The sequence below is a fragment of the Nerophis ophidion genome, linkage group LG13, assembly GCF_033978795.1.
Source record: "Nerophis ophidion isolate RoL-2023_Sa linkage group LG13, RoL_Noph_v1.0, whole genome shotgun sequence".
Lineage (NCBI taxonomy): Eukaryota > Metazoa > Chordata > Actinopteri > Syngnathiformes > Syngnathidae > Nerophis > Nerophis ophidion.
Window position 1 is genome coordinate 50,247,309 of NC_084623.1, and position 14,290 is coordinate 50,261,598.

General features: G+C 41.0%; 1 protein-coding gene across 1 annotated transcript in view; it reads right to left on the reverse strand.

Annotated features, from left to right (window-relative positions):
- Positions 1–9,439: 9,439 nt before the first annotated feature.
- LOC133564684 (acetylcholinesterase-like) overlaps positions 9,440–14,290 on the reverse strand; it is a 30,086-nt gene continuing 25,235 nt past the window's right edge. The window contains exons 8-10 of the mRNA XM_061919159.1: positions 12,732–12,941; positions 11,095–11,252; positions 9,440–9,567 (exon numbers count right to left, since the gene is read on the reverse strand). Of these exons, the coding sequence (XP_061775143.1) occupies positions 9,473–9,567; positions 11,095–11,252; positions 12,732–12,941 (463 nt within the window). The 3' untranslated portion in view covers positions 9,440–9,472. The remainder of the gene's footprint in view (positions 9,568–11,094; positions 11,253–12,731; positions 12,942–14,290) is intronic.

Genomic DNA, 14,290 nt, shown 5'->3' on the forward strand with positions numbered 1-14,290 from the left:
ATTCACTGACATTTCTTTGACACCACATTCCGCCTCATATGCCCTGGATTTCCCCAGACATGTCGTGGGCGCTGCCATCTTCAAATCACTTTCCACTGTCAAAAAGCTTATCCACCACTCACTCCCTAAAATCTGTCCCCAAGGGTTGTTGAAAAGCCAGGGTTGACAATTTGGCAATTTTGTCATTTCGATCTCAAAACGACCGAAAGCCACCACTGTCACAATACCTCGGCATACGAGTGGCACAGCTTGCAATTTTTTTGGGGATACAAGCTGTCTCTCGGCAAATTGTTATCATGCTTTAAGTTACGAGTAAAAAGCAAAGATGAAATTGATTTCCAAAAACCCAAAACCAGTGAAGTTGGCACGTTGTGTAATTGTCAAATGTCAATTGAATAGACAGCAAAGACAAGATATTTACTGTTAAAACTGAGAAACTTTTTTCCTGCAACATGTTTCAAAAAATCCGGCATGCTCATCAAATGCTTATTTGGAACATCCCACAGGTGAACAGGCTAATTTGGAACAGGTGTTTATTTTTTTTCATGGACGCCCCTGCTTATTTCAGCAAGACAATGCCAAACCACATTTTGCACGTGTCACAACAGCATGGCTTCGTAGTTGTCACGACTTGGACTATTGGATAGTTTGTTTTTCCAACGCTAAGGAAAATTGGCACAAACAAGACGTAAATGTAAGTACATTTTTATTTATACTAACAAACTATAAACAAAGGAAGCAAACAAAAGGCGCGCACAAGGGCGGATAACAAACTAGACTACTAAAAACAAAAATTAGCACAAAGGCATGAAACACAAAACTCAATAAATGTGACCTAAAAATAAAAACAAAAACTTACGTGGCATGGACAGAACGATAATACAGCAATGGCATGGCATGAAGGCAGTTGAGGAATAAAGTTGCCAGGCTGACTTCCTGGCAACTTCCGGTTCAAATAATAGACATTATAATTACAAACTGGTGTGAGAACTGAGGACAAGGACGTGACATGAGGGCAAGGTGAAAATTAATGAGTTGGCATGGTAACGAAGAAAACGAGGAAGTGCAGCAACAGGAACTGAGTGTCCAAAAAAATAAAACCAAACTTTGACAAAAACAAAACCTGATCCCATGGGTGTGACTGTAGTAAAAGAGTGCCGGTACTAGACTGGCCTGCCTGTAGTCCAGACCTGTTTCCTATTAAAAATGTGTGGCAAATTTTGAAGTGTAAAATACGACAACGGACTGTTGAACAACTTAAGCTGTACGTCGAGCAAGAATGGGAAATAATTCCACATGAAAAGCTTCAAAAATTGGTCTCCTCAGTTCCCAAATGTTGTTAAAAGGAAAGGCCATGTAAAACAGTGGTAAAAATGTCCTTGTATCTTGCTGCCAATAAATTAAAAGTTAATGATTTTTTTGCAAAAAAAAATAGAGAAGTTTCTTAGTTAGAAAATTAAATATCTTGTCTTTGCAGTCTATTGAATTGAATACAAGTTGAAAAGGATTTGCAAATCATTGTATTCTGTTTTTATTTACCATTTACACAATGTGCCAACTCCACTGGTTTTGGGTTTGGTATAAAACTATTTTTAATTTTTTTTTTTATAGTAGTATTTGTGTCACGGAACCAATTAAACGCATATTACATGTTTCCTCATCTAATCTTGCTCCTTGCAAATTGTGTTAATGTTCTGTTTTTGTTCATTTTCCTGAGTTTGTGTTATATTATTATTGTTATAGTTCCGCAGTGTTCTGAGTTAATCTAACCTTGGGGATTTATGTTTGTAAACTCACAACTAAGGATACAAAACAACTTTGATTTTACGAGACGTGTGTGTGACCAGCTCTATACTCTCGGCAGGGTTCTTGAGGGTGTATGGGAGTTTGCCCAACTAGTCTACATGTGCTTTGTGGACTTGGAGAAGACGTTGGACCGTGTCCCTCGGGAAGTCCTGTGGGGAGTGCTCAGAGAGTATGGGGTATCGGACTGTCTTATTGTGGCGGTCCGCTTTCTGTACGATCAGTGCCAGAGCTTGGTCCGCATTGCCGGCAGTAAGTCGAACACATTTCCAGTGAGGGTTGGACTCCGCCAAGGCTGTCCTTTGTCACCGATTCTGTTCATAACTTTTATGGACAGAATTTCTAGGCGCAGTCAAGGCATTGAGGGGTTCCGGTTTGGTGACCGCGGGATTAGGTCTCTGCTTTTTGCAGATGATGTGGTCCTGATGGCTTCATCTGACCGGGATCTTCTGCTCTCGCTGGATCGGTTTGCAGCCGAGTGTGAAGCGACCGGAATGAGAATCAGCACCTCCAAGTCCGAGTCCATGGTTCTCGCCCGGAAAAGGGTGGAATGCCATCTCCGGGTTGGGGAGGAGACCCTGCCCCAAGTGGAGGAGTTCAAGTACCTAGGACTCTTGTTCACGAGTGAGGGAAGAGTAGATCGTGAGATCGACAGGCGGATCGGTGCGGCGTCTTCAGTAATGCGGACGTTGTACCGATCCGTTGTGATGAAGAAGGAGCTGAGCCGGAAGGCAAAGCTCTCAATTTACCGGTCGATCTACGTTCCCATCCTCACCTATGGTCCTGAGCTTTGGGTCATGACCGAAAGGATAAGATCACGGGTACAAGCGGCCGAAATGAGTTTCCTCCGCTGGGTGGCGGGGCTCTCCCTTAGAGATAGGGTGAGAAGCTCTGCCATCCGGGAGGAATCAAAGTAAAGCCGCTGCTCCTCCACATCGAGAGGAGCCAGATGAGGTGGTTCGGGCATCTGGTCAGGATGCCACCCGAACGCCTCCCTAGGGAGGTGTTTAGGGCACGTCCAACCGGTAGGAGGCCACGGGGAAGACCCCGGACACGTTGGGAAGACTATGTCTCCCGGCTGGCCTGGGAACGCCTCGGGATCCCCCGGGAACAGCTAGACGAAGTGGCTGGGGAGAGGGAAGTCTGGGTTTACCTGCTTAGGCTGTTGCCCCCGCGACCAGACCTTGGATAAGCGGAAGAAGATGGATGGATGGATGGATGGTGTGTGTGACCTGTTTTTTGATAAGCAAATGCAACGATTATTAACCAACAAACATAATCACCTTCGTCATTATCTTCCTCTTTATGCTCTACTTACTCTATACAAAACTGTCTTTGAACCACATCTAAACGACCCTAATATCATCTGGTGTAACACCTTCCCCAGCCACCTTCATAAATTAGAATCAATGCAAAATAAAATCATACCAGCCCTGTCATGGTCCGAGTTTAATGCCCCCACTCGACATCTGTTCCATAATTAAATGATAAATGGGCTGTATTTGTATAGCGCTTTTCTACCTTCAAGGTACTCAAAGCGCTTTGACACTACTTCCACATTTACCCATTCACACACACATTCACACACTGATGGAGGGAGCTGCCATGCAAGGCGCCAACCAGCACCCATCAGGAGCAAGGGTGAAGTGTCTTGCTCAGGACACAACGGACGTGACGAAGTTGGTACTAGGTGGGATTTGAACCAGGGACCCTCGGGTTGCGCACGGCCAGTCTCCCCACTGCGCCACGCCGTCACTAATTATCATCTCTTAAGACTGACAGAGTTCAATATTTATCACAATGTTTGTCTAACCCAGGGGTTGGGAACCTTTTTGGCTGAGAGAACCAAAAAGCCAAATATTTTAACATTTATTTCTGTAAGAGCAATATAATATTTTTTATAACACTGAACACAACTAAACGCGTGGATTTTTAAGTAAGACCAACATTTGTAGAGTATAATAGGGCTCTTATTCTTTGTAATAACCTTGTTATTCTGAAGCTAACTGTGGAGGGGGCATGGCCTGCTGGCCTGTAGTGAACTGGGGTGTGCCAGGACCGACCTCTAAATCAGCCACAGGTGCGTAAATCGCCCACCTGGGCCTTGTTATCTAATCACCTGTTGCTCTGTTATAAGCAGCAGCCAGGAGGAGAGACGGGGTTGGGGCTGGAGCCAGAGTGCGAGCGAAAACGAAAGAGAAAAAGACAATTCCTGGAAATCAACTGAGAGACTTATTGAAAAATAAAATAATAGTGTAACCCTGACACAAGCTCTCATGTTGGTGCTTGGTGGTCTGAAGAACCCCCAGGAGGGCAAGCCCCACACTAACCAATGATAAATAAATTACTTCTTACCATTAACGCAACTTCTTGAACAGGTGCGGTAGAAAACGGATGGATGGATTAAAAAAGCATGAGAATGTTTTATATTTTGAACATTATTTTTAACACTGTGATTACAAGTGGAATTATTCATTATTTATCGTGTTAAGCAATGCCAGCTCAGATTTATCCGAGAGCCAGATGCAGTCATCAAAAGAGCCACATCTGGCTCCCGAGCCATCGGTTCCCTACCCATGGTCTAACCTATCAGGTCATCCACAGGTTGAATCTCAGGCTCTGTAGCTTGGTTCCTATCTATCGGCCACAGCATGACCACAACACTCATAATTTTGACGTGATATCAGGTAAACATCGATGTGGGGGAAGGTGTAAGTCAGCGTTGCATGTAGGAGGAAAAGTCACCACCGCTGTCCATGGAACTGAGGACGAGCGCCAGCGGGCAGGGGCGGGACATGTGCTGACGGCGAGACACAGCTGGCAGGTGATTTACATATATATATATATATATATATATATATATATATATATATATATATATATATATATATATATATACTGTATACAAAACCAGTGAAGTTGGCACGTCGTGTAATTCATAAATAAAAACAGAATACAATGAGTTGCAAATCCGTTTCAACTTATATTCAATTAAATAGACTGCAAAGACAAGATATTTATTTTGTTTGTTTTTGCAAATAATCACTAACTTAAAATTTAATGGCAGCAACACATTCCAAACAAGTTGGCACAGTGGCATTTTCACCACTGTGTTACATGGCCTTTCCTTTTAAAAGGGAACATTATCACCAGACCTATGCAAGCGTCAATATATACCTTGATGTTGCAGAAAAAAGACCATGTATTTTTTTAACCGATTTCCGAACTCTAAATGGGTGAATTTTGGCAAATTAAACCGCTTTCTGTTTATCCGTCTTTTAGCGATGACGTCAGAACGTGACGTCACCGAGGTAACACACCCGCCATTTTCATTTTCAACACATTGCAAACACCGGGTTTCAGCTCTGTTATTTTCCGTTTTTTCAACAATTTTTTGGAACCTTGGAGACATCATGCCTCGTCGGTGTGTTGTCGAAGGGTGTAACAACACTAACAGGGAGGGATTCAAGTTGCACCACTGGCAGGAAATCTGCCGCCAGACCCCCATTGAATGTACCAGAGTGTCTTCACATTTGGCCGGCGATGCTAAGACAGACATGGCACAGAGATGTATGGATAACCTGCAGATGCATTTGCAACGATTAAGTCAACGAAATCACAAAGGTGAGTTTTGTTGATGTTGTTGACTTATGTGCTAATCAGACATATTTGGTCACGGCATGACTGCCAGCTAATTGATGCTAACATGCTATGCTAATCGATGCTAACATGCTATTTATGCTAGCTGTATGTACATTTGAAACTAGATGCCCACATTTAATACGAAACAAACACTTACTAATCGACGGATTTAAGTTGCTCCAGTGTCACAAGATGCGAACGTCCTGATCGTTTGGTCCGCACATTTTACCGGCGATGCTAATAAGGCAGCCATGCTTTGGGCCACTTCATTAGGTACACCCATGCTATGGCCGAATAGCGTCAATAGCTATTCGCTCAATAGCTTCAATTTCTTCATCAATTTCGTTTTCGCTATCTGCCTCCATACTCCGACCATCTGTTTCAATACAAGCGTAATCTGTTGAATCGCTTAACGCGCTGAAATCCGAGTCTGAATCCGAGCTAATGTCGCTATATCTTGCTGTGGTAACCGCCATGTTGTTTGTATTGGCAGCACTGTATGACGTCACAGGGAAATGGATAGTGGTTTCGAAAGATAGCGAAAATAAGGCACTTTAAAGCTTTATTTAGGGGTATTCCGGGAGGTGTAAAATTTTGAATAAAACTTCGAAAAATAAAACAAGCCACTTGGAACTGATTTTTATTGTTTTTAACCCTTTTGAAATTGTGATCATGTTTCCCTTTAACAATACTCAGTTAACATGTGGGAACTGAGGAGACCAATTTTTGAAGCTTTTCAGGTGGAACTATTTCCCATTCTTGCTTGATATACAGCTTAAGTTGTTCAACAGTCCGGGCTCTCCGTCGTCGTATGTTACGCTTCGTAATGCGCCACAAAGGTGCACAAAGTCAGCGCTGCCTGTAGGAGGAAAAGTCACCGCCGCTGTCCATGGGACTGACGGCATATGCTGTCGGCGAGAAACAGCTGGCAGGTGATTAGACTTCACAGGTGGTACGTGTTAATCCAATCATCTGTTGTCTTTAACAGTAAGCGGTCGGGAGGAGGAGAGGCATGCTGGAAAAGATTTTGAAAAACCTTGTTAAAAACATTCAAACTTTGTTAAACCTGAACGCTTGGCTCTTGTGCCGTGTCTACAGTGGACTTGCTAGGAAGCGACTTCCACAATCGTCTACTTTTTTGTACTGCTCAAAGTGTTATATGCAGGGTACCAAAGATCTGGAACCGTCTTGATGACAGCCTTAGGATTCATTCTCCAACTACAACTGAGATCATACCTGTTAACCACCTATCTCTAATGTCACCTGCTCCTTAGCACTGTCACATGTGGCTTCGAGGTGGACTATTGTTGGGTTGTGCGTGGTTGCAGATACTACTTTATTGATTCCTTCAGGAATATTAAAACTTGTATGTCTATGCTTGCTTTTGTGCTCCTATTTCTTGTTTATCATATCGCATTTCTGTGCTTGCCACCATGTTTCAGCAATCCATGCCTATACTGACATCTGGACCCTCTGCCTAAAGCTTCTTTTTCCTATGGGATTTGTTTTTCTGGAATGCAAAGGAAAGTTGGAGCGGGCAAGGCGTGAAGCTAATGACATCTTTTATTTTAACACTATAACTACAAAAAAAAGAAGCAAACAAAAGGCGCGCACCATGGCGGAGAACAAACTCGACTAATGAAACAAAACTTGCACAAAGGCAGAAACTATGAACAATAAACAAAACTTACTTGGCATGGAACTATGAAACAGGCAGCGTGAATCGTAAACACGGCATGAAGCAGAGTGGAGGTAGCATGGCATGACGTGAGTGAAGGTAAAGTCGCCAGGCTGACTTCCTGGCAACTTTCGCTTTAAATAAAAGACATGATTAGTGACAGGTGTGTGAGTGCAAAACGTGACACAGGTGCGTGACATGAGGACAGGTGAAAACTAATGGGTAGTCATGGAAACAAAACAAACAAGGAAGCGCAAAAACCGGAAACAATGGAGTCTTAAGCAAAACAGAACATAACTAAACAAAACATGATCACAAGACATGACACTTTTAGCTGATCTGGGGAGACCCTTTCACTTACCACCATCCTTAAATGGATATTCACCACTGTTGTAATCGTAATATGGTATTGCAAATAAACTTGAAACTTGAATTGTTGAAATATACTTTATTAGGCAATATTTCATCAACAAATCAGTAAAAGTCCATAAATGCCCTGATAGTCAACGTCACTGATTTGGTTGATTATACAGTAAAAGAGTCACGTTTGCTTCAGCACATTCAAATAATATTCAAAATGGACAAAAGTATTCACACCCTAAGCTTGATGTACTTTGAAATATTATAGATTATTTTAGCAATGTTTGTACTCCATCATTGGCATGGAAATGTAATCCGGTTAATTTACAATTATATACTTTTGCAGCCTATGTAAATCACACTAGCATAATTGCGCATGTTATTGATTTAAAAGAGAAGATTTAAAAAAAAAAGCAACTTCTCTCTTCAAAACCCTTATATTTTAAAGACACTTCAAACTAAACTTTAAAAAAATGTCCCAGAAAACCGTGTGTAGTCCCTGAGAGAGGATCACTAGCCAGGGTCGGTGAAAATTGCAACAGGTGGATGTACGGTACGATCGCACACTAATAAGTTCTAGCTTTGCACCGCAAAACGTGAGGCTATTATATAGAAAAATATCGCACATTTGAAGTGAAGTGAATTATATTTATATAGCGCTTCTCTCTAGTGACTCAAAGCACTTTACATAGTGAAACCCAATATCTGTGTTATATTTAAACCAGTGTGGGTGGCACTGGGAGCTGGTGGGTAAAGTGTCTTGCTCAAGGACACAACGGCAGTAACTAGGATGGCGGAAGCGGGAATCGAACCTGAAACCCTCAAGCTGCTAGCACGGCCACTCTACCAACCGAGCTATACCGCCCCATTTATAAATGACTTACATTTTTAATCTGTTATGGTGTTTGGGGATTTGTTTTATAATATCCACAAAGTTCAGTGAGCAGGTAGTTAAGTGTGAACATGTATATTGACCTTTGTTAGTTGCACTTTTTTTTTTTTTTTGGTATCATGATTAGGGAAGGTAGTGTGGATATTGTCATAATTGTCACGGCACAGACTCAAACTCGCCCCCCTCCTGCAACTGTGTGTTACAATCCGTCCTCTGGCTGCTCTCTTGTACACGCCCCCGGTCACGCTGAGTGCAGCAAGCCCACGCAGCAACAAAACTGCAGACAATCGGCAATCTGCACACCTGGGGCCTGATGAAGGTGAGCTGGATAAACGACCAGTGGACCCAAGGATCCATACGGGATCTTAGTTTACCTCTTTGTATACCGTAAGCCTGAAGGTCTCTCGCTGTGTTTTTCCCTCTATGTTCTGACGTCCTTGTTGTTCTCCCCTTTTGTTATTTACCGTTGTTTCCCCCGTGGTTTTGGACTGCCTTCCTCGATCCTTGACCCTCGTATGGACAAGGACTCAGACGCCTCTCTCTCGCCTTGGATCTTCTGCCTGCCCCGTTCCTTCTCCTCGTTTCAACATGTGGTAGGACTCAACAGCTAATTATTCATACACATAGTCTTCCACCATACACCCCTTCTGGATATTAGTTCACACTCCATTTCCGTAGTTATTATCATTATTATTTATTTATTTTTTATCATTATATATATATATATATATATATATATATATATATATATATATATATATATATATATATATATATATATATATATATATATATATATATATATATATATATAGTAATATATATAATAAAATACATGGAGTTAGACGGCCCCCTGGTGTCTTTTCCGTCATCTCCTTTCTGCAAACATAACAACATTAAAATATACTGTGTTCACTTAAAATGCCCAAATGCCTTAACTTGGACACCCCTGATTTAAACTAGAGTTTCAATAATTGATGACATTCGGAGCTTTGGAGGGTTCAATTTGAAATGAAACCTCCTTGAAGAAAATTGTGTGGGAAAAAAAGCTTAAAGCTGACACATTAGACAAGGAATACCGATTTTTACTCCCCTGATTACAAAAACTGAAACATAAACAATAGAATCATGAGACATATGCAGTGATAGTGGAGGGTATTCCCAGTTGCAGTCCCGCAAGCCAGTAGCTCATCTGTCGACAAACAAAGACACAAACAAACACACTTAATGTATGTTTTTGCAGTGCAGTCTGCTGAAAATGGTGGAAAGCACCACTCTACATGGCTACTGACACTGCGGTCTGAGTTGGAATTGCCACACATTTTAAGATATTCAACACTCTACTGTCATTCGGTGGCTAAAGTGGATAGTGCACCCCCCCCAAAAAAAAAAAATGTCACGTTTCCTGTGTCGAGTAAACAGCGACGAATACACTGCAAAACCAGAAATGTAAGTAAGATTAAATATCTCACAAAAGGGTGATATTTGCTTATTTTCTGTCTGATAAGATAATTCTTCTCACTAAGCAGATTTTATGTTAGTGTTTTACTTGTTTTAAGTGTTTTCGTCCTAAATGATCTCAGTAAGATATTACAGCACGTAGCTGAGATTTTAGAACCTATAGTAAAACATGCTTGAAACTAGAATATCAACTGTTGCAAAGCTGTGTCATTTAAACTGTCATGTCTTGTGATCATGTTTTATTTTGTTATGTTCTGTTACTCCAAGACTCCGATAGTTCCTGTTTTTTCACCCCCTTGTTTTGTCACCATGGCAACCCATTAGTTTCACCTGTCTCACGTGCTGGATTCCCGCACCTGTTTCAATCATGTCATTATTATTTAAGCCTGTTTTTTTCAGTTGGTCGTTCTGGCGTCATCCCCCTGTTTATGACCACTCGGTTTCATGCCTGTTTCATGTCATAGTTCATGCTGCCCTGCTCACGTCACCGCAAGTAAGATTTTGTTTATTAATGCCACAGTTAGTGTCTTTCGTTTCTATGCCCATAGTTCTGTTTTTTTGCTAGTTTTATTTTCTTAACCAAGTTTGTTCTCCGCCTTGTGCGCGCCTTTTGTTTGCACTTTTTCATAGTAATAGGTTAAATATGACTTTACCTTCACGCCATGTCCCTTTTGCTTCTTTTGCATTTCGGTAAAACAAACCACACCGTAGCCCCCGTTACGACAATAAAACCACTATTTTAAAGTAATAATTTCTTACTTCAACGTTGAAAAAAAAATAATGATGCCGAGCGCATATCATTATGTCAAGACAATAGCAATAATTAATTTAAGAATATTTTTCAACATATTGAGCAAAAAGTCTCTTTTTTTTTCTACCATGAAAAGTGAGAATATACTTATTTTAAGGTATTTTTGGGTTCATTGAGGTTAGCTAATTTTACTTGTTTTGGAAAATCTTGACAAGCCAAATTTTCTTGTTCTATTGGCAGAAAATTTTTCTTAGTTCAAATAAAATATGCCTAATTTTTGTATTTTTGATTTTTATTGTTTTTGAACACTGACTTTTTGAAGTGTGGGGCCAAATGAATCCCTTTCCGACTGAATTCATCAGGAGGTTGCCTACAGCCACATCTGTTAGGTCCAATGCTTTTTAACGTGGAACAAACCAGCGATTCTGGTGGTTATTTACTTTTGTCGATTACCCACCAGGTGGTAATAAGCAATATGAGGCATTATTTAGAGTAAACATGTTTTACCTGAAACCTTCTGTATATTTGGTATCAGTTTGTTCCAAAAATAACACTCTTTGGCTTTTATCATCCTCCTTGTTTCGGAAATGTTAGAGTTGAGCGTGACGTACTCCTGGTTCTCGGAGGTAAACAAAGGCCAGGCAGCCCCATCAACTCCTGGATTACTAAACAAAGCAGAAAAAAGATTAGACACCTAAAAAAAAAAAATCTCGAGGCTCAGATGCAGACTTTGAGTCAGTACACTTCTGTCGGACAACTACAAAACCCAAAACCAGTGAAGTTAGCACGTTGTGTAATACGTAAATAAAAACAGAATAAAAGGATTTGCAAATCTTTTTCAACTTACATTCAATTAAATAGACTACAAAGACAAGATATTTAATGTTCACTCTGAGAAACTTTTAATTTTTATTTTAAATAATCATTTACTTAAAATTTAACGGCAGCAACAAATCGCAAACAAATTGTTCAACAGTCTCTGTTGTGGTACGTGGCTCGGTATTGTCTTGTAGAAATAAGCAGGGGTGTCCATGAAAAATACGTTGCTTGGCAGCATATGTTGCTCCAAAACCTATTGTGGAGGGAGTGTGTGTTTAGCGTGCCGGCAGGAGCAAAGGTCACCGCCTCTGACGATGGTGGTGAGGGCAGAGCACCATCGGATAGGGGCGGGGCATGTGCTGACAGCGAGACACAGCTGGCAGGTGATTAGATTTCACAGGTGGTACGTGGTAATCTAATCAGCCGTTGTCTTTAACAGTGAGTGGCCGGGAACAGAGGGGGAGAGGTATTACAGTCGTGACTGAGAGGTCACGTTCTGCTGGAGAGAATTTTGATTTAAAACTATAAGTACATTAAAACCTTGTTAAACCTGCACGCTTGGCTCTTGTGCCGTGACTACAGTGGGGCTGCTAGGAAGCCACTTCCACACCTATATGTACCTTTCAGTATTAATGGTGCATCCACAGATGTGTAAGTTACCCATGTCTTGGGCACTAATATACCTCCATACACTCCTATAACAATCCGGATCGTTTCTTTCCTTCTTTGGACATCCACAGTTTCCAAAAACAATTTGAAATGTAGACTTGTCAGACAACAGAACACTTTTTCTACTTTGCATCAGTCCATCTTAGATAAGCTTGGGCCCAGCGAAGCCAGCAGCGTTTCCGGGTGTTGTTGATAAATGGCTTTCGTGTGCCGTGTCTACAGAGGAGCTGGTGGGAAGCGACTTCCACTCCTATATGTACCTTTCAGCATTAATTGTGCCTTCACAGGTGTGTAAATTACCCATGTCTTGGGCACTAATATACCTCCATAAACTCCTATAAAAATCTGGATGGTTCTTTTCCTCTTTGGACATCCACAGTTTGCAAATACAATTTGAAATGTGGACTCATCAGACCATAGAACACTTTTTCTACTTTGCATCAGTCCATCTTAGATGAGCTCGGGCCCAGCGAAGCCGGCAGCGTTTCTGGGTGTTGTTGATAAATGGCTTTCGCCTTTGCAGTCTATTCAATTGAATATAGGTTGTAAAGGATTTGAAAATAATTGTATTTTGTTTTTATTTACGATTTACACCACGTGCCAACTTCACTGATTTTTGGGGGGTTTGTGAATGCAGGTGTACGGACTACACATACCCCGTCCTTGCAAAACTGGCCCAGTGTTTCAGGATTCTCCTGGTCATGTTCACTTCACTCCTGGTGTATCCCAAGGCGGCATTCAGTGGCATTCCAAACACAAATTCGATCTCGTAGCCATGCATAACGCCCATCCACGCCGGCCAACGATTTATGGAAGAGTGGTGGTCAAAAAAATAGAAGAAGGTTTTACCACCACGATGTGAGTACCTGTAGGGGGTGAGGACACAAGATCATGGAGCTGGTTGGTTTTTAAGTTATTTGCATATAGCAAAGAGTGCTTGACGTAACTATAAAAGGTGTTCATGATAAACCGCGGTAAAACCTTTTAGAATTATCGTAAAACCATGCTTGGTAACAGCAGTTTGAGAAGCCCACGGATCCGCTTGCTAACTACCTTGAATGCTAATATAATTAAAGATTAATGTCTTTCCCCCTTTAAGAAAGAACATACCAATTAAAAAAAAAATCCTAAAAAATGTACAAATTAAAAGGGACTAAAATAAACACATATATATAAACACTCAAACAAAAATCATATACAAGCCGCTACATTTTTCCCTGAAATAGAACCCTGCGGCTTAGTAAAACGGCGCGGGTGATTCATGGTTTTTACTTTGCTAACGTCCGCAATGTTTTCAAATTCAACAAATAGTTTTCATATCACACCCACGGACAATGAATAGGTGTGTTATTTTTTGTGCTATCGGCGCAGTTTTTTCAGAAAAGTACTCTCACTGCAGGTGATGCAGGTTGACAATGTACTTCCTGTCCGATATTATCGGACTGCCGATACTATCGGCCGATAAATGCTTCACAATGTAATATCGTAATTATCGGTATCGGTTTTAAACAGTAAAAAAAGTATGATTTGCCTATGCGTGCTCGCCCAATCATATAATATCTACAGCTTTTCACACACACGTGAATGCAAGGCATACTTGGTCGACAGCCATACAGGTCACACTGAGGGTGGCCATATTAACAACTTTTACACTGTTACAAATATGCGCCACACTGTGAACCCACACCAAACAAGAATGACAAACACATTTCGGGAGAACATCCGCACCATAACACAATATAAACACAACAGAACTAATACCCAGAACCCCTTGCGGCACGGTTTAAATCGGAATTGGTAATTAAGAGTTAATATCGGAACATCGGATACCAGCAAAAAAGCCATTATAGGACATCTGTAGTCCATAGCGTCTCTGCTCCAAAGGATTGTTCATTCCAAACTTTTTTTTAAGTTTTGCAGTACAACAAACATTTCTTACTTACTAAACCGTCCCATGTCTGATGTTTGTTGGAGTGTTTTTCCATGCATATTTGCTTTAGTATTGTAATGAAGCAAATGTCGTTAGCAATAGTGGATATGCTAACACGTTTACAAGTGTCTGTGTTAGTATTTTTAACTTACAATGACCTTCTTTTTGTATTGTTTCAGTTTTGTAAATTCTTCCAAAAAAGGTCACCGTGGAAATGTTGAGTCTGTTTAGTTGATTGGAGGGTTAGTTTCCACAACTGGTAGGTCGATGACGATGGCTTCTGTT